The 21,346-nt window shown below is 39.7% G+C and overlaps 2 protein-coding genes across 3 annotated transcripts; both read left to right on the top strand.

Moving 5' to 3' along the window:
• Nucleotides 1-263: 263 nt before the first annotated feature.
• styxl1 (serine/threonine/tyrosine interacting-like 1) lies at nt 264-3,464 on the top strand (the record flags this gene model as incomplete). The annotated part of the gene is made up of 8 exons (XM_079509053.1): nt 264-366; nt 485-546; nt 671-770; nt 990-1,123; nt 2,058-2,203; nt 2,336-2,433; nt 2,584-2,696; nt 3,333-3,464. The coding sequence occupies 8 exons, from the start codon at nt 264-266 to the stop codon at nt 3,462-3,464; spliced, it is 888 nt and encodes a 295-aa protein (XP_079365179.1).
• Nucleotides 3,465-3,962: 498 nt separating this feature from the next.
• LOC306927982 (transmembrane protein 120A-A-like) lies at nt 3,963-17,998 on the top strand. 2 transcript variants are annotated; one of them, XM_079507894.1, is made up of 12 exons: nt 3,963-4,138; nt 8,296-8,414; nt 8,911-9,042; nt 9,340-9,399; nt 9,498-9,593; nt 10,199-10,288; nt 11,077-11,142; nt 12,099-12,160; nt 12,788-12,880; nt 13,929-13,993; nt 14,438-14,506; nt 16,018-17,998. In XM_079507894.1, the coding sequence occupies exons 1-12, from the start codon at nt 4,061-4,063 to the stop codon at nt 16,129-16,131; spliced, it is 1,044 nt and encodes a 347-aa protein (XP_079364020.1). In that variant the 5' UTR covers nt 3,963-4,060; the 3' UTR covers nt 16,132-17,998. The 2 variants fall into 2 exon arrangements, with proteins under 2 accessions (XP_079364020.1, XP_079364019.1); XM_079507893.1 differs by having other exon boundaries at nt 12,785-12,880.
• The last annotated feature ends 3,348 nt before the right edge of the window (nt 17,999-21,346 follow it).

Here is a 21,346-nt window from a genome sequence, read left to right as displayed (position 1 = left end):
ATCGTGTGCCTTTAATAATTAGAGGCAAAACATTACCACATGCCACGTTGCTAAGCAACAGTCCAAAACAAAAGTAGTTCTATGGCTCTATGCTGACCTGGCTCTGACTGAATTTGTTTACCATACTTTTGGTAAACACACATTGGTAGATTAACAGGTATTATACTAAGAAGCAGCTGTATTCATTCATAATGTTCACACTTTGAAACTTAACTTATATATATCAACCACATACTTTACATTAGCTTTTTTCAGGTGTCAACATGGCTGGGACAGTTCTATGTGAACCGTATGAGCTGTACAACATTCTTAACCAGTACACCCACTTCCCCAAACGGGCACAGCTCAACTACATCTGTTTAATTGGTGAGTGGATGAGATTCTGTCAATTCAATATGCATACATAAATATTTAACCACCCCATCTCTCATGTGATGATGGCACAGTTTTGATGGCATGTTTAAGTGTAATAACTGTTCCTCAGATGCCCGTCAAAAGCAACATTACAATGACAGTCATATCATCACAGCTAAAAATGCTAAAAGGGTATGATAACTCTTGATCTTCCCATCCAGCCAATGGCATGCACAGGCCTACAGGCATAGGCCTACAGGTATTTAGCACAGTGACACAACTGATCAACGTCTCTGTTTAAATCACCATTTTCCAGGATTCTGAAGGTGCTTTCATGATACCACAGACAGTGGAGGTTGATTGCATGCAGTACATAGTGGTCTATGACAGTGACACAACATGTCTCCAAGGGTTAGGTAAGGCTTTTGGTTTTATGCCTGGGATTAACCACTGCACTACCAACTAAATTCTGCTTATATTGTGATGTATTATTGAAGACCAAATTTGTTGAAAAATAAGATTGAGGCAATGACAAATGAATGAGGCAATGATAATGTTTCGTAAATGTTTTGAATGAATTGCGGACGACCTATTGAAAGGCATAACTCAAGTGTCTTACTAATCTTATACTGTAGGTGAAGCCATTGAATGTGCTGATGTCCTGGCAAAATCCAGCTTCTGTCCTGTCTATATAATGAAAGGAGGTTATCGGAAGTTCTCAGCACTGTATCCTTTCTTCAGAACAACAAAAACCATGTACACCATCAGGGTAATGTACTTGTTCCTGATGCCACCTGTTCTGTGTTCAATTTGGGGGGGATCCATGCCTGTGCTTTTGATACCCCCCATCCCCTTGCTAAAGGAAAGTACGTTCTGTAAAGTACGTTCATTTACTCAAGTACTATCATTTTCTACAATTTTGAGGTCCATTTACTTTACTGGAGTTCCGGTATTTCCAATTTTCTGTACTTTTATGACTCCACTACATCTCAGAGGCAAATATTATATATTTCACTCCACACAATTATTTGAAAACTTTAGTTACTTTGTAGATTTTGATTATTACAAAAAATTCATTAACCAATTCAGCCCGTACATTTTGGCCATTTGAAAATAGTCGATCTAGTAAACTCACAATGCGCCATGATGCGGCGCATTGTGGTTTCATAGATGATTTTTTTCAAAAGATTTTTAGAGACATTTGAAAAATTGTGAAATGGGACATTCTGCATAATGAGTACTTTCAACTTTTGGTACTTTAAATGCATTTTGACACCAATACGTTTGTACTTTTACTCAAGTACATTTTTAATCCCGGACTTTTAGAACAGAGTACCGGTACTTCTACATTGCAGTATTTTATACTTTTACTTAAATAAGAAATGTGAATACTTTTTCCACCACCGTGCCTGCCTCTGATGGGGATATGTTTAATCTCTGCTTTGGTCAATTAAAAACATATTTCCTTTTTGGAAATGTAGACTGTCTGATATGTTTGATATTTATGTTTTTAAAATCTGAAAGTTTTCAACATTTCTAAAAACACATTTTTGCTATTTGTTGTACGAAGAAGTATTTAGTATAGGGCAAGTGGTTAACAAATGGAACCCTGGTAGGATTCACCATTTACATTTCAGTGGGCCATCAGTGAGTTATTTTGATTGGACACTGCTTGTAAGCTGTGGTTGTTGAACATTCATTAGGAGCTGGAAGATCTCAAGCCGTATCCAGTGGAGATCTTAGCAGGCCTGCTGTTTATGGGGGACTCCAAACAAGCAACCGATCACCACATCCTTGAACACCTGAAAATTACCACAATGGTTAATATCTCCCAGAGCAACATTCTTGAGTAAGGCATGCCTTGATATTTGAAATGCATAAAGAATATGATGCATTTTGTGGCAATATTATTTGATTATTTCATCTTCCGTATATGGCTACAGTAAAACATATTAATAATTATTCATTCACTCATTTTTAGGTTTGAACAGGGGAATCATGCCATTCTTAACATACACATCACAGATTCAGTGATGGCTGATATATACACAAGTTTGGAGAGGATATGCACTTTTATTGGTAATTAGTCCCCAACATGCTAACATATATTATTACTTAGGCTAATAGTTAATACTGTGTGTTTTACTGTTTATATAATGGTGTACACCATTCTGTTTCTACAAACGCATTCATTGCTAACCCTCTCTTCTGCCTCTTACCCATCTTTAGGTTCCCGTTTAAATGTTGGGTATCCTGTCTTGATATGTTCCACTCACGGCATAAGTCGCTGTAGTACTGTAACCATCGCCTTCCTCATGCATCACCTGAAATACACACTGGAGGCAAGGGCTGTTCATTTGTCTTCCCAGTCCAGTGGCCTTGTGATTAGTGGTTCACAAACCGTTTAGCTCGGGGACCCAAACTATAGTTAATCTATACAAGCTCACAACACAACACATTGCGAGCTTGTAGATCTGCTATTTTCACGACTTCTTAAACATTTTTGAGGGGCGCTCCAATGCATGGCTTTTGAAGATTATGTCATATGGCAGCCAAGTCTATAGCACTTATGACGTAAATCGTTTGCCAGCCAAGTCTATGGACTTTGAGGATATTACAATGTTTTGTAGAGCAGTTTAGAGAGCACTTCATGCCAGAGCACTTATATCGTTGCCAGCCAAGTCTATGGACTTTATTTTTTGGCACTAAATGACGACGTAAGACGTAATGTGGCCGATATAAATACAGTGGGTGTCCCGTCACTCACTTCACAAGTGTGATTTTTGAGAGGCGATAGCCCCTCCAGCTTTTGGTATGTAACACAAATTTTGTCCTAACACAAACATTGAATGCCATTGACAATGAATGGCCAATTTTGAGTGTTTGTGTAAACACAAACATTGCTTAACACAAAACACAAACAAAATCTGCTATGCTTACCAATAGCTTTCATCACAAAAGTGTCTACTATTTTTCAGGAGGCTTGGGAGTATGTCGTTAAACGTAAAACCAACATGAGGCCCAATAGAGGATTTGTGCAACAGCTGTCAGACTGGGAGCTTCACACTACAGGAAAGCGACTGGCTGATATTTCAGAACCAAACTTTTGAGAAAGAAATGTACAGCATCGTACAAATAACAAATTGCATTTGTTTCTAAGTGAAGGACCACAATTGATTGTTTTGTGATAATAATAATAATAATAATAATAATAATAATAATAATAATAATAATAATAATAAATCATATATTTGTTGTTTCTGCTAATATATAAGCCCATTCCAGTAAATTTGCATATCAGAGATAACGTTTTGTCATAAGGTTTTCTTTTTTATATTTTGAGAGTGTTTCATCAACCCTAGTCTCCATCATTTCTTTTAAATATTATATTTACATAACCTCAAGTATTTTTGTAACATTCTTTCCTGTTGTCTTGTAAGTTGTAATATTATGTCCATATTTATTTTCTGTTGATAAAAATAAATATTATCTATGGGTTATTTATGGAATAACCTTTGATGCCTGCCGCTGATTGGCTGAGACCATCAATACCGACGAGGCGCATCATTGGTGTAAAGTAGTAGTGAGGTCATACGCAGCAGAGCAGAGCACAGTACGTGAAGAGCAGAGCCAGGACTCAGCTGTTGCTTGTGAGTCGCTGGCTGTTCAGAGTTCAGAGACTTTAAACACATTAAAACATATAAGAATGTTGTTCAGCCCTAGCGGTTTAACAGAATGTCTCGCCGACTGGGAGGACATAGAGAAGGACTACCAACAGGTCCAGGTAAAGAACAGCTTTATAGTTGAGCGTGTTGAAAGGGGTGTGTGGGGAGCGGCGATGATACACCGCACTTGGTGACCTATCGTATCCTGCCCAGGTCTGTTTTGCAATATTGTGGGCATGATTTCGACAGCGAGTCAGTCAGAGAGAGAGAGAGAGAGAGAGAGAAAGAACCATCTACGGTAACCCTTATTACGAGACAGGCAGACAGCAGTGTTTGGTTAGTATGTCTGTGGACTCTGTGCTGCTGTTGAAAATAAACTCATTCGTCACACAATTCGATGGGTAACCAATTTGCTTGCACTTAGCAGCTGTAAGAAGCGTCGCTAGAACCCATGCCTTGCAGAGAGTACACTGTGGACTTTACAGACACCGAGCGATAGGAGTCATAGGACTACTTCAATAATGTTCATTTTGACATTCATTAAAACTGACCTGGATATTAAACTGCTGAATGCTGGTGTGGTTATCTTTCTCTGCATAAAACATAATTATTTTAAGCTGGATTCATACTCGGTCTTCTCAGATCTGTTTCATTCACTCAAACTGCATAATATGTCGCCTTGCCGGGATCATTATGTAATGTTGCATGAGTTTTGTACTGTATGTCCATTTGCAACTGTTGCAAGTTTAACTTCTATGTCATGTTTGTCTATGTACCAAGTTGGTACATATGGTGTGTTGGTACTACCAACACACCATATTTGGCAGTAAATACAGTCTATAGACATATTCGTTAATTTCGTTTATAGTACTAAGCAAAACACGAATTTAGCTGATGTCCCTTAATAACAGAAATGGCTGCAGTGACAACGTGGTGTTGTCAATCTTCTGGTGGTGTCATGGGTTGTCAGTCATGTCAGGAATTTCTTGACAACAACAATACATTGTGATTGCAATTTGCAGGCCACTTCTGCTTTCTGTGGTAAACCCAATATGTAGTGCTGCATTGGAAGAGTTGCCAAACTTGCCAACCGTTCCTAGAAATAAGGAATCATCCCTTATTGAGAGATGTGTCACTTATTGAACTGATAAGGGACACAATTGTTAATGTTTTGGTAATCAATCAATGACACACATCTTACAAGTTCAAATGGGTCATATACAGTAGCCTATATAATACACAGGTAGTAACCACTTCAACATTCTGGACAAAACTTGACCTAAGTTGTCTCTGTACTTATTGGACCACCTTTTTCTGTCTACCAAATCTCTTTGTGAACAATAGACAAACTACAAGCTCACAATGTGTAGCAAATTCGCAATGTAGATCGGCTATTTTTGGCTAACGTTCCCCATACAAAAACTGTACAGTGACTCAGCGAGATTTCATCTTTTTCTGGGCTTCCCTTATTTTTCATAGAAATATGGCCGGGTGTCTCTTATTTGACTTTCATTTGACAACCCTAGATATGACAAAAAATCTCGCTGTATGTATGCATGCACTCCTAAATCCTTACAGTTACATCTTTAGGAGCCACCCCAATTGATGTGTAAGTTATATCGTATTAATATACTTTATACGGCATATGGCATAAACGTGTTCTATATAATATAAATATTGGATCGGGAAAAGTCGGTATCGGCAGATGCTCAAAATCAAATCGGACAAAAACGTGATCTGGACATCCCAATTTTCTTTATCATTTATTTGTTTATTAAAAACGACCCACTGTTTTGGTGGTATGAATGAGTAGTGTACAGGGTTTGATGAGGTCAGATCAACATATGGAATGAACAGGAAGGATGGGTGGGGAAGGATCCACATATGGAATGTCAGAGCAGGTCAGCTCCATATGAGATTTAAGGGTTTGAGGTCAGATGTAGAGCAGAGTGTGATGTAGAGTTGCTGTCCGGCTTCAAGTTGTTTATTAATGTCCCCCGGGGGCAATTGGGTTTACAGTAGAGATGTCCCGATACCGATACAGTATCGGGACATCTCTACTGTAAACGTAGAAAAAGTATCGGATCGGCCCTTATTTGTCATATCGGGTCATATTGGTATCGGTGAATATGCCATTCTATAAACCACCGATCAGACACAGGGGTAAGGGGTTGACACTATGGCAGGTAAATAAAATGTTGCGACATGTGGAGTTTGCTTTGGAGTTGCCCAAACTGCAAGTGCACATATGAGTGAGGAGTCTGCTATAAACACAACACAAGATGTGTATATATATATATATATATATATATATATATATATATATATATACACACAACATGAGATCACGACACTGGTATCGGTATCGGGATCGGATCAGAAGTGAAAAAAGTGTATCGGGACATCCCTTGTTTACAGCAGATCGTAGAGGTTTGAAACGTAAAAACAGTACAACACAGACATGTGACAACATAGCATGGGCACATCTGTGCAATTGATAAAAAGGATAAGAAAAAAAGAGTAGCTAACCAAGTACAGTACAAAGTGAAGCATCATAAAGTGACATCATCATAAAGTGACATCATCAAAGTGCCAAGAGCAAAGTTTAGCATAGTGCTAGGTACTAAAACATAATCATCATCACTTTTTTTTTACCGTCTTTCGGCAGCATTAACTGCTCGGATCGAGGCAGGGACAAAGGAGTATTTGTACCTGTTTTTTGTTGTCCTAGGCACTGGGCAGGGACACAAGTGAAGGCCAGATGGCAGCAGCATACTCCGAACTGAGTGTGTGCGCACTATTTGAGCGGATGGACAGGGCATTTTCGAGCAGCTGTCTATTATAGAAGAAATCAAGGCTCCAATTGGATGCCAGTAATTTTAGAAGCAGTTTTCACAATTCTCCCAAGGGAATTTCTATCTTTGATAACGAGGTTACCGTACCAACAGATACAGGAGAAAGAAATAACGGAATGTATGTATAGGCACTATATAACAGTTTCATAAGGCTTTTGTCCACTGTAACCTAGCCAATTTTCTTAGGCAGTAAAGGCGTTGCTGGTCCTTATTGCACAGCATGTCAGTGTTTGCGTCAAATTTCAATTTATTATCAATTTAGTATCGTGCCAGGATACTATAATTGGGTACGATTTCCACTGGCTGTCTGGCCTGGGGGGGGGGGGCAGACAGAAGTCTGTTTCTGATCTCAGAGTGGTTTTCACTAAAGTCGTGGGCATCAAATCTGACAAAAATCATTGAGGCTCTGAGCTAGTTGCTGATCACAGTTATAATTGGATAACATAACCTTCTTCCTACCATTCTCTTTCATACCAGTGATGGTTTTCATACCATCCCAGGCAGAGCCCAGGTTGTTTGCTCTAAGTTGAGCCTCTATTTTTTTTCCCTTGTACTTTTTTTCCAGCCCTTACCTCTCTCTTAATTTCTTTTTTGCAAACTTCTCAATTCTAAAGTGTTTCCCTCTCGAAACGCTTTGTTCTTCTTCTTAAGTGTTTTGAGGAATTTAGAGTTCGGATACACTTTGACAATTCTCTCGGGAATCGCAGTATTTTTGCAATACAGGGACCAACTAGTTACAACGTCTGTCAATTCATTGATTTCGGCAGAGGACTCGGTGAACATGTCCCAGTCTGTGGACTCAAAGAGGCCCCGAAGAGTCTCACAGGCGTTGTCGTTCCAGTTCTTAATCCGAATGTTTTGCACTTTGCCTTGTTTTAGTGCAGTGCAGTAGACTGGGAAAAGATGCACACAGTTATGGTCGGAAGCACCCAGGGGCGGGAGGGGTACAGATTTATATGCGTCTTTGACATTACTGTAACACATGTCTAGGATTTTGTTGGACCTAGTCGGGCATGTTGGAAGTACTGTTGGAAGTCTCTGAGTGTCTTTTTCAAAGAGCAGTGGTCCATCATGTCCCCGAAGAGTATTTGGTCACAGGCGCTCGCTTCATTAGCCTTTGGATGGATATAAACGACTGTAATACATATCTGTGGAAACACCCTCGGCAGGTAGGCTGCAGGCCACAGAGAGCAACATTTGTAGAGCAACAGATGTATAACTGGCCACTTAATTGTGTAGTTGTAACTGAAAATAAATCTTTGTTTAAAAAATAAACAACATTTTAGTCATTAAAATAAGTGAAGAACTGCAGCTTTAAAACACAACCTCCTTATATATTACTTGCCAAGTGGGCTGGACATACTGTAGTGTGTCACATAATGTTTCATACAGTATAATATGATTGTGCTTTTTCTCGGTAGGAGACTCATCGTCTATACAGACAGAAACTTGAAGAGGTCACCAAACTGCAAAATAGCTGCTCCAATGCCATCACTCGTCAGAGGAAGAAATTAAAAGAGCTTTCAATGTCATTAGAAGAGTGAGTATATATTTATTGAGCAAACGCATACTGTGTTCAAATCCAACGCACGTCTATAAATGTACAGGTATCAGGGAAGTGGTGGGCCCATAATTCAGCCCGGGAAGTGGAGTTGTGGAGGCCCTTGGCCGCGCGCCTATTTTATTAATACAAAAAAAGAAAAAACGGCTGGCCCAGACCGGCCTGGACTGGACCGGCCGTTCGGAAGTTGTCCCGAATTTCCCAATGGCCAGCACGTCCCTGGCGGGTATTTAGGTTTTTTCAGTGTTTACGATAGAGGGCACTCTTCCACAACCTGTGAGTTAATCTACGGCTTCAGGATCAGAGGACAACCGGGAAAAAAACATGATCAAAACAAAACCAAGCCGTTTTTTCTACTAAAGTTCAACAGTATTTTAAATGCTATGTTCATGTACTGGACATGTACTGTATTCAGGGATATTGCAATGTAATATTCATGAAGACATATCATTTTTTCATACTTTTCTGTGTTTAGATGTAAAGAAGACCATGAGAAAGAAGAATTAAGTCTAGAGGAACTCAATTCCATAGATGGAATCCTGGAGACGATCGGTCACAGACCAGATGTCTTCTTCGAAATGGAAGCTTTCCTGCCAAAGAAGAATGGGTTTGGCTGTTTAAATAGACTTTCAGTTGAAATGACATTTGCATCGAGCCACAGTTTAGTTGTTGATGTACCATTTGCATTGCGAAATGCAGATCAATATCTAAAGGGCCCGCAGGTTTAAATTATGCTGTGCGTAAAATTCAAAAGTAGCAGATCTAAAAGCTCAAAACGCGTCGCTTCATGCCACATTTCAAGCCTGTGGATTTGCTACTTAATTGCTAATTTAATCAAAACAGTGAAGACATTAATGACGAATGAAGTGATGGAATGATTCGTTCTTTTTATTTCCCCGTTCAGATTATACCTCAGTCTGGTTCTGGGAAACGTCAACGTTACCCTCCTCAACAAACAGTCCAAGTAAGCTGCTAAACTAGCTAACTCAAATAACACAACATATTACATGGCCAACGCCACCATAACGGCCTGCCTTCTGTGTTCTGTCTTCTCTTCTACAGATTTGCCTACAAAGATGAATATGAGAAATTCAAGTTAATCCTCACCGTTATCCTGTTCCTGTTTAGCTTCACATGTCGTTTCTTGTTCTGCAACAGGTACTTGTTCCTGCCATGCAATAAAAGACCTAGCACAGTCACACTATTACAGTTTGTAAACAAACCGGTTTCTATTACAGCCCCAAAATACAGCAGACACAGTTAAAGATAAATCATACATTATGGTGTCTATAATCTTAGTCCTTCTATCAAGGGATGAATCAATTACCTTCAGCCCGCAATTCACCCACAAGAATTGCAGTTATATCATGTTTTATACACTTAAGTCCAAAAGAATAAAACATGTTATGTAACAATAAAGAAAAGAAAAATGTGGGTGGTGGGGCTACCCTTTTTGTTAACATTTTAATCACTCATTGGGCATTTCTGGTGATAGGCTTGGACTTTTTACAGGGGCCAGTTCCGAATTGCAGCCACCTGTAAGTGCTCTTTTAGAGCGGTTTTGAAGGAGAATATAGAGGATTCACACGTTTTAATGACGAATTTGGTGGCATAGAGGTGGAAGAAATTTAAATCCTTGTTTGAGCCAAATCTGGGATGAAAGTGATTTGTGGAGCTCCCTCTGGTGTCTGTGGATGTCTTTAACATTTTTGAAGTGTCTGAACTGTCTGAACTAGTGAACTATGCTTCTCGTTTGTCTTCAGAGCACTGGATGCTCTTTTCAACTTCCTGTTGGTGTGGTACTACTGCACCCTGACCATCAGAGAGAGTATCCTCATCTGTAATGGATCAAGGTCTGTTTCTGACATCTTGTTAACTACTATACTGTGTATCCGGCATCCCTATTATTCAGACTATGTCCAATAAATGTAAAAAATGTTAATTTCATTAACATTCATGTTTTCATTCATTCAAACACACACAAGCATCTTGTTGTATTCCAGGTATTATAACTTAAGTACTGTAAGTATGATAATGTGCATGACCACCAACTCTATTCAAAATGCATGTCCCTGATAAAACATAACAATAATGATGTAATGCTTGCACACAGGAAACACTCAATAAAACACATGCAGAGTTAATGTTACTACCTGAAGTAAATGTTCTACGAGCCGAGTGTTGTCATCATGTTTCAGTATAATGATTGACTTGACAGAAGTTATTGTATGACAGTATGAGCACATACCACATCAACCTAATATGTCTAACATATCTCTGTTGGGTGTCCAAAACATTTCAGAATTCAAAAGTAGCAGATCTACAAGCTCAAAACGCCTGAAACACGGCACGTTTCAGCTTATGGATCTGCTGCTTTTGATGCTTTCGTGTGACGCTGTGGTATGATCAAGTAAGCAGTAGGGCATTCATTTATGGAAAAAAAACATGTTATGGAGATGGGAGGTTTCTGCCCGACAACAACAATATAGAACAGAACACCATGAGACCCAGTCATGCAGACGTAGTTTTTGCAAACCAACTGGCATTCTCAAGTGAAAATTCTTTCCCTTTATCGTCTCAGCGGGTAGCAGAATGCATAGTGTCCATATTGATTGTCTGTGTGTCTTCTATGTCATTTCAGGATTAAGGGTTGGTGGGTTTTCCATCACTACTTGTCAACGTTCCTATCTGGGGTCATGCTCACTTGGTGAGTGATTTCACCCATGCTTGCTTCTCCACCCTCGACCACCTATAAGCATGATTTATACTTTGTCGCATGATGGTACTGTGTGGCAAATTAAGCGTAGATTTGCAATTTCATAAATCTTTTGGCCTATAAATGACATGCCCGAAATATAGATGCCAGGTTGAAAGTGGTTAATTCAGTGCAAGTTGTGATGTAAGCTTTAGATTTCTTATTTCAACATCACACACAACAAGTAGCTTCAGACAAAGCAGAAGTGGAAGTGCTGGTGTAAAAGTAGCGAAGGCCAAGGTGTTTCAACAAATCTAGGAGCAGATCGGGGAGGGGAGCACGGAATCTAAAATCATTAACCACATGAACCCCAGCGTTGCTATTGTGGGCATGTCAGTTATAATAGGCAAACATTTGTTGGAAAACAAGTTGGAAATTCTGTGAAAATAGCCGATCTACAAGCTCACAATCCGGTGCGATGAATTGTGAGCTTGTAGATTGTTTGAATTTTTGGCAAATAGATTTGGTAAGGCGACAGAAAAGGAGCCGGCCAAGTACAGACCCCTGGTGGTGGACCCCAGTTAACGAAGGGTTATATTCTTTGAGAGACATACGGGTATTTTTGGGCGTGCCGTGGCCAAATCTGCCATTATTGTTTAGGGCCCAAATGGACTTTTTCCTTGTTCCCCAGCCACGAAAAGGAACCGGTGACAAGAGCACTATTGTTTGAGACACACATATGGGTATTTCAGGGTGTGGCCCGAGGCATCTGACACTTTGTCAGGCCACAAAGTGTCAACCTTTATTTATACTGAGCTAATGCGCTTGACGAGAGCCCTTTAATGTATTCAGCTGACATTTAAATACTGAAAACAACGTGTTTAGCCTTATTTCAAAATGGCGCCACGCATGTGTAGGCAGAAGAATACTTAAGCCAAGTCATAGATGTCTTTCCTCTGTCTTCACAGGCCTGAAGGGGATCTTTATCAGATGTTCAGGAACCAGTTCCTTTCATACAATCTATATCAAAGTAAGACGCTCCATATTGCTTCATGTGACCTACAGTACTACTATTATTTTTGGTGAAAGAAATCAAAAAGATGAATGAAGCGAGATTAGTCTGGATTCCAGCCTAATATGTAAAGCCATTTGGCTGCCTGGCCATGTTCATCTCTACATGGTGGTGGACACAGAGTGCTCCACTTTTTGATTATCTGTGCACTGACTTAACGCTAGATGATTATCAGTTTCCATAAGAATATGAGAAGAGTAAGTGTTTTGTATATTTGTGTTCAGATAAAGGTTTTGGCCAGGAAATGGTCAGTGAAGAGAAGGATATGGTTTTGGTTTTAAGCTTATTATACAGAAAATGTATAATAAATGTAAAATGTATGGTAACTTAAACGTAGCTTGGATTGCGGTCAACAAAACGTTGTCAACATCACTATGAATTATAGTCTACTTGTATAAAACCTAATGCCTCAGCCTGGGTGGAATGAAAAATAATGCAAGGAGAAAGTTTGTGGTGAAAAAATTGTTCAAAACAAAGAATCGGTTCATAAAAACATGTTGGACACTATATTATATATTATACTATATTATATGACTTGGATCATCCTTAAATAATATACCTATTTTGTCTTTTATCTCCAAGCAGGCTTTGTCCAGTTTCTCCAGTACTACTACCAGAGTGGTTGCCTGTACAGACTCAGAGCCCTGGGAGAAGGACACACAATGGACTTAACAGTTGGTGAGTTGATAATGTTTTTATATTCATCATTATAAATAAAAATAAAATACATTTTATATTTTCTCTCTTTGTCATTCGTACCACATAGTGTCAATTATTGCCCCAAAATACATAGTATATTAAGACATTCACTTCATTATCCCATCCCTTCACTGAAAGAATACAGACATATTCAGCATCCTTTCCAATTAACAATGCTGGAACGTTTCCACCAGAACCTACATGCACCATTAATATATATATATATATATATATATATATATATATATAGTTTGAGTTGGTGGTTTTTGTCTGACCAATGTAGCAAATTACAGGTTCAAATTAACTTTATAATATTGATTCAAAACATAATGAAAGCTTAACATAATTTCACTACAGCTGATAAAAGCCACAATCCGTGGTCATTTGAAATACAAGAGGTTTGGGCCGTGGTGCAGATCCGGCCGATTTGCACATGTGGCGCCCCTGGTGGCCTTGATGTGCACATTATTGGCCACCCAGCAAATCTGTGCTTTAGGCAATATAAACCAATTGTAACTTCCAACTCCATGATTTAATAAGCAAGCTCCATTTTTAACTATGTCCCTGGTTCTGGAGACTAATTGTCCATCTAATGTGTATCCTCTCCTGTCCTCTCCTCTGGCTGTCGTAAGGAAGCTGTCTAAATTTCAGATTGATGATATTGTTTTATAGAGTCTAATTTCCTTTGCCGTTATCTGTCGGTATGTTAATCTTGGCATTGGAGAGAAGAATGCCTTAGTAGGGTTGTGAAGGGGGCAAGCAAGATTGAGGGAGACAGTACACTTTAGTAGTTTGAACCACAGATTTAACAAACGGGTGCTTAATAAAGCTGCGGCTATTCTTTCAGAAGGCTCTCATCCTCTGAACCCTGAATTTAAGCTCCTACCATCTGGCCAATGGTTAAGTGCCCCCTGCTACTAGTACATTGTTTGGTTCATGTTATGTTCTGAACTTGCTGTAACACAAATATCCCAGTCAAATAATGACATTCTCCGAGTCCTCACCTCTCTCCTATTTTCTCGTTCAGAGGGTTTCCAGTCATGGATGTGGAGAGGTTTGTCGTTTCTCCTGCCTTTCCTGTTCTTTGGTCATGTGAGTGTCTTCTCTTGCAATAGCGTCTACTTATTATAACCCCCCCCCAGTGGCCCCCACCCTCCAGCTGCTCATTAACAGTTGACACTTACAGTTGGAGGCCATCGATATTGTCCTTTTCTTTTTGCTGAGGTTTGCGTGATCTGCGCAAAAGGACAGTTAACCCATTTTGGGCGGGAACCCCTTTTGGTGTTTTAAACATTATGTTATAATTTAGCTATTGAAAAATAGCAGATCTATAAGCTCATAGCGCGCCACCGAGTGGCGCGCGATTTTGAAAAATCGTGAAAATATTTATTTCAGAAAACTGGAGGATTTAGAAGGATTTTTTTTAAATGTTGAGGTCAGGCCTAAATGGGTCAAATAATAAGGGACAATATCAGTGGCACCCAACTGTATCTAAGATTGGAAGGGATTGTATTAAGAATGGACTTGTGCTTTCAGTTCTGGCAGCTTTACAGTGGCATTACACTGTTCAGAATGGCTCGGCTTCCAGAATGTAAGGAGTGGCAGGTATGTGCACCACGACACACTGGAAACTTGGAACAGCAAGAATAACATAACTACCGTGGGTCTGCCAACAGTAACATGTTGGGGCATGCAATTCATTCAAAATGTATAATGCTTTAATGATTTTGATGATTATTCTCATTTGGGCTAATTTAAATCCTCTTTTGGCAAAACTGTTCGGTGCAATCTTTCTTACTTACTTACTGCCCTTAGGGCAGCAACAAAGGATCTCCACTTCAGTCTGTCCTGGGCCAGCGTCTTTATAGATCCCCAGGTGTGATGCAGGGTCTTCAGTCTGTTCTGGGCCAGCGTCTTTATAGATCCCCAGGTGTGATGCAGGGTCTTCAACTCTCCCTCCACTGTCCTACGCCATGTGTTCTTGGGTCGGCCTCCTTTGCGTTTGCCCTCTGGTGTGCCCTCGGTGCAATCTCTGTAAAAGCTATTTTAAATATCGCCAAATCAAATGTAGATTTACAGTTTTTACATGAAAGAAATGGTCATTATCTACTTGGCATCAGTTGAAACACTGATTTCCTTCAAAACAAATAGTGACACAAATCTACACTACAGTTTGTTGCTGCCTAATTCTTCTTTCCTGGGTATAGCTGAAATGACTCCCTTGAGCAGTAGGGGGCAGTACACTGCTATCCACTGGGTCATTTGCTGAACAGATAAACTATTATCTCCACATGAACTATCTAAAATATAGATCTTTGCTGACACATTTTTGTTATCTAATTTTGCATACAGTATAGTATTTACCGGTATGCATTTAAGCTTCAGAATACTTAATTGAATACCATATATAACGGCACAAATACCAGAAAATCAGCATACCAAGATATGCATTACTCTCAAAATGTCTTTTGTCTAATAGTTTCAGTTTGTTGGTTTATTTTGATCATCTTCAACAGTATCCATAACATTACATACAGTAACCACTTGCCGTAGCACTTGCCCAAGCCGCTTATGCAAATTTATTTGATATATAATATGGATCCTTCTTTTTTTCATTTTCTAAAAATAAAGATAAACTTACCTTTGCAATCGACGCCATGCCCGAGATCCTGAGATTGTTTTTGTTTTTTTAATAATCCGGAAAAGAAAAAGAGTGCATTTTTAGCTAACGGCCGGTCGCGTCCACCTAAAAACGGCCCACACGCACACCGTCTTTATTTGCATTATGGCTCATAATCTGCTCAAAATGCGATATTCGGGGCTTGATTAGACCTTAATTTGACTTAGATAGGCCAAAAACTATGATCGTTCACTTCCATCGCTGTGCTGTAAAATGGCCGATCTGTCCAAATAGTATCTGGTGGCATAATTCCATAATATTCCACTAATGTGCCTGCCCTAATGCGTCACGATGCAACACAGTGTGAACTTGTAGAATTGCTATTTTCAATGTATTCAACGTTTTTGAATACCAATAATGGACATTAAAACGATTAGTTTGATGGACTGTTGTACCCAGTCCCCTAATATGTGCATGTGTTCACCCTGCACTGTAGGTGCTGATGTGTGGCTGCTCCTACCTGGTGCTGTTCATGGGGAACTTCGTCACTACACTGGGAGTGGTTTACCAGAAGTACATGAACAACCAGGACAAGCCAAAAAGCCTATAAGGTTGCAATAGATGACAAGACTGTGTTACCAAAAGGAAAACCTCCAGCTATTTATGGAATATGTGCAGAGTTCTTTTTGGTTGCACTTTCTTTTTGGACGTGTTGCATATGTCTGATTTTACGAAACATGTTACATGTGTCTGATTTTACGAACGTTTGTCCTTGTGGACTGTTTACATTTCTGTGAGCCCATGTATTTCCGCGGCTTTCATATGGTACCTGCTAATCAAAGGAGGTTGGTATTGTCAGGTTCCTATGTAAAGATTGAATGCTTTATTATGCCGCGCCCAGTGCCTGGATGGGATACTGGTGGGTGTGCTCGCCTCCAGGACCATGCTTATTATCCCTGCTGGTCTGGGATTGATATCTTGCTGGAGTCCTCCACATGTGCCTGTCCTATGCTCCCTCTCTGCTGTAGTGAAGAGGGAATCTAAATTGTACAGCTGAGATTCACAGGGATGTAAGGGAGTAACCCCTGATATATAGTCTTTGGTTGTGAGTCGGTGTGGCTCTCAACTGAGTATAGATCGCCCTTAATACAGTTGTTGCAATATACTGTATCTACACCTCACTGTTTTTTTAGCCCTGCTAGCACTGGGGCTATACTGTATGGCAATTTAGATCCATCTGTCCTGCATTAGTCCCAAGCAAGATGTCAACAAATCTAATCAACCTATTAATTAGGTAATTTACGGTTCTGTAAAATGTGTACATTCAGGTACACCTAGAGTTTCCGTCTTTTCTTTTGACTAAATCATATTGTACTGCTCAGTCACATTATTTCAATGGGATCCAGCCATTATCAGCTACCACTCTTACATTGAAATATCCTAACTTTTACTGATCTGCAATGCAGTTCTTGACGCAAAGTGCCAGTCAGTGACCTTGTGTGACGGTTTGTTACAATGATGTTGTTACAGTTGGCTCAATACATTGAGCCTGGCTATGTTGCTGTGATCTGTGGAGTGAGTTTGTTGTATTGACTATTATGATGTGGTTGAAAACTCAATCCTTTGATATACTCCTGCTCGATATCTACCGTCTTATCATTACACCACCCAAACTGGTACCTTTTCAGGGATGAACTGTAATGGATAAGACACTTTGTTGTATTGTTCTCATACCCCTCATGTCTTGTCATATTATGTGGCCACTGATATACTGTACCTGCTTACAGTAGGCACACTATTTCATATTCACCCTGTTCTGCTTTATGTAATTTATGTACTGCAGATTTGTGGAGGGCTTTTACATATTTCTTCTATGGTAATGGTTGCTGTTTTCATGTCAGTATTTACTTTACGTTGACACAAGGTGAACTGTGTTGCATTATTATTTATGAATGAAACGGTTACTTCATTCTAGGGGTTTTAGCAGCACCAATCATAGAACTATATAACCAACGATATAACCTGTTAGATAAACCTCTAAATCGTGCCACTTATTATACAGTATCATGACCAGATAAATGCAATATTGTCTTTCTCTGTACAATTTTTGCACTGGGTAGTAAAATTCCCAGCAGAGTGCCTGCCACAATGGTTCGTCTTACATAATTATGCTGCATTTAACTTTATACGTATGCAAAAAAAAAAAGAAAGCTGCAAAACAAATTGATAATCTACAAGCAGTCACATTGTGATACACTGTGACCTTGTAGATCTGCTATTGTTGAATATTTGAATATTTTCATCTTTTTGAAAATGTTTGATATGGTCAAAATAGGGACACCAGGTTTAAAGTGGTTAAGAGTTTCTGTATATTGTACGGTATGTCTTACCAAGGGAAAATATTATGAGCCATCCGCAATAGACGATCACAAGCTACCCCATATGGGCCTTCTCAAAGTGTTATTAAAATGATTGCTGACTTTTTCTGTCATTGCCATTGCTTTCATTCTATAAAAGCACACATCCGCCACATAAAACAAAACAAAACAAAACCATGCTATCAAGAAGGTGCGAGTACCACAGACGAAAAACAGTCCAAGTCCAAATTTCATTCTGACCCCTCCACGAAAAGGCCTCATTGTCCTGACCCCTTATCTATCATTTATACATTATGGATAAATAGTCTGTGGCATTCATTATCCTGCATCTTCCGCCACATGCTTGAATGGTCCTGTCTTTATTATGTAGACTTGTGTTGAACAAGTTGATTTAATATGTCCACACAGAGAGCTGATGTGTGTCTGATGCTGGCCTTCCTCTGGAAATGGAAAATCTATCTGTTCCAACAGATAGAATTTCTATATTCCTCCATACCCTCCTTTTACCGTTTTATTACTGCAGTAAAAGAGCAAGCTTTGACACAAATAATGTCACCAAGTCAGTATTTTTGAAGAATCACACAAAGGAACTTTTATGTGTGGGGGTGTCGTAGAGAAATTACCAAAGTGGTTTTACAGAAAGAGGACATGTTTAAGAACAAGCTACAGCACATAACTCCGATCAGGTGATCAGGACTCCGAGTCGTTTAGAATAGAAACCTGTTTATGCTGCTCGGCTGACTATATGAACCATATTCCTCCTGGCAAGTCGATTCCTGTGATCAAAGAGGATCACTTGAGGAGGACATAAGACCCGAGCTGAAAGGACGTGTAACAGGATGTTTAATATATCAGTGAAACGGTACATTATATGAAGGTCAGTCCTCCATTTGGTTCTCAGGAGGAAACTATTGAATTCAGTTGTTTTTTAGTGCATAGGCACTCGGGAGCAGTTACTGTTGCTGGTTGTTGTCTGATGTCTCCTACATTTAAATCACAATGACATGCACTTTTAAAACTAAGGTGATGCATGAACAACTTCAGGGGAACAGGGGTTTAAATCTTGTTAAACTATTCTGATCTTGCGTTTCTTTGATTTAACATCTTATCATTATTTGTAGGCCTACTCACTGGCTTTGGATGAACTTCCCCATACCCTCCACAAGATGGCAGGAGTGTGTAGTTGTCAAGGTGTATTTGTCATTACAGGTACAAGCAGCGAAATGCACTTGCATTTCTGTGGTAACACAAACATAACAAGAACAATACTAAATATATAAACATAATAGAATAATGTACTACACTATAATATAATATGTAATATACTATAAGAAAAGATAGAGATAACAAACGAAGACAAGCATAGTCCTACAGTAGCAGCAGTGGGGGTGATAGCTTTGTGTCTGGGTGCACCAATAACCCTAAGCATGGTGGATGGATGGCAAAAATGTATAAATAATTTATCCCAGTCTTTCGAAGCGCATTTTTAAGATTTTAATTTACTTGGATCTTTCGTAACACATTTGACAAACATGATCAAATGTCGGCTAATTCAAATAAATCAATCAAATTTTTTACTCCCCACTTTGTAGGCTATTCATTTGTAAATTCATTCTGAGCTATAATTAATCCCAAATGGAATTTGTATCATTTGATTTCTATGATTGAAATCTCTTCAGTATAAGCTGTGTGTGCTGTGGTCCAATGATAAGGAGGTTCTGTAGTTTAGACCAATGGTTCAAGGGGTCCTTGGGAGGCTTCCAGCAGGTCTGTAAATCTGAGAGTGTACAAATGGAACCACTATGGTTCCATTTGTTCACTCTCAGAGCTAAAGTAACACAGGGTTACTAGGTTGGGGCTCTAGAAAACAATAATATTAATTATAACAATAATATAAATGGGGGTCCCTGGCTTAATGTAGGTCAAACTGCAGGTCCTTGAAATTAAAAAGGGTTGAATCACTGGTTTAGATCACCACAGTCATGGCTTCATGAATTTAAGGGTGGGGGTTGTGAATATGTGATGGACATTTGTGAAGGTTATTTTTCTGTGATTTATTTGATAACACAGGAGAGAGAGTGTCGTCTTATGAATGCACATGGGGTTATTGTAACTCTTGAGAGTCACAGTACAGTGTCCATTTTTACACTCTCATATCGTGTACAAATATGTTGTGATCTTTGATGGTACAGTAATACTCCAGTTGATTATGAAAATATTTAAATTCAGTAATAATTCCAGTATAGCAATATATTTGAAGGTGTTCTTCGTATACCCATAATGAAATTTAGCTTTTGTTTGTGCGTTTGGTGAAGCATTGGGTGAAGCATTCTTTTCTCTCTTGTGTCGTGTCTAAGATGTGTATCATTGAAACAGTCTGGGTTTTTGAATTTGATTTGCCGTACAGTAGCTGCACCCCAACAGCAGCGCACAAGATAATAAACTGGCGCAAGAAATTGAGAGAAAATGGCATGGAAGATCACAGGGAAGAATAACTAAAAAAGAAGAAAGAAATTAACATTAAAACCAGGCTGAGTTGTTCTACTGGAGCAAACCTCCCCCCACTCCACCACCAAAAAGGAAAAAACATTTGGGATTTCTTTTTTTCTTTTTTGAATAGTGGTATTGAGCTGGAGGGCTGAAGCAGAGAGAGAGTCTGGGCTGAATAAAAACGGGATAGAGAGAAAAGTGAGCGAGGGGCCGGGCGGGGAGGTGGGGGTCGGGTGGGGGTGGGGGTGGGGGTAGTGTACTGTTCTGCTTGTGAACCTTTCATCTTTCTCATTAGAGCCAGAGCAGCGGGGGCCGTCAAGAAGGGAGCCCAAGGAATTGGGGATGGAAGTGACGGAGCCACAGCCCTCTGCACATCAGGAGACTGTGGGGGGGGGGGGGGCTTAAGAAAAACATCCTACTCAAGTACAAGTACTGTTACTTTACTCAAGTAGAATGAAGATTACTTGCATTGAAAATGACTCTTTTGAAGGCTATTCTTAACCACACAATCCCTATGTCCCTATTCTGGTGGAGAACATTCGGTACAAATAGCTGATCTGCAAGTTCACACCATGTCACATTGGGTGAGCGTCTACCTTTTATAAAGAAAGGCTCAGATCCAATTTCAATAGAATCCCCTCCCGAATGGCTCCTTCCTACTGTAGGCTACTCTCACGTTGGGGGAAACGGTGGCCTAAACCTCCCTCTCCTCCGCAGTCTCCCTCCAGGCTCCCAGTCCCAATCTACCTCACCTCCAGAACTCCTCAATCTCCAGAACTCCTCCTCCTCCTCCCCGTTCATTCTCGTCGCCCCCTCACATCAGTGCACGCCTCCATCCGTTCCCCCCTCTGGGATTCAGAAGAATAAACTCTTATCTCGGCCCACCTTATCCTCCCAGCCTCCTAACGTTGAGTGGTGGAGGGGGAGTGAGGGAGTGGGCCTGCTGTCTTTAGTGAG

This window comes from Electrona antarctica (genome assembly GCF_951216825.1).
Source record: "Electrona antarctica genome assembly, chromosome: 8".
Lineage (NCBI taxonomy): Eukaryota > Metazoa > Chordata > Actinopteri > Myctophiformes > Myctophidae > Electrona > Electrona antarctica.
Note: the sequence above shows the minus strand (reverse complement) of the source record. Positions and strands in the feature narration are given on the sequence as shown.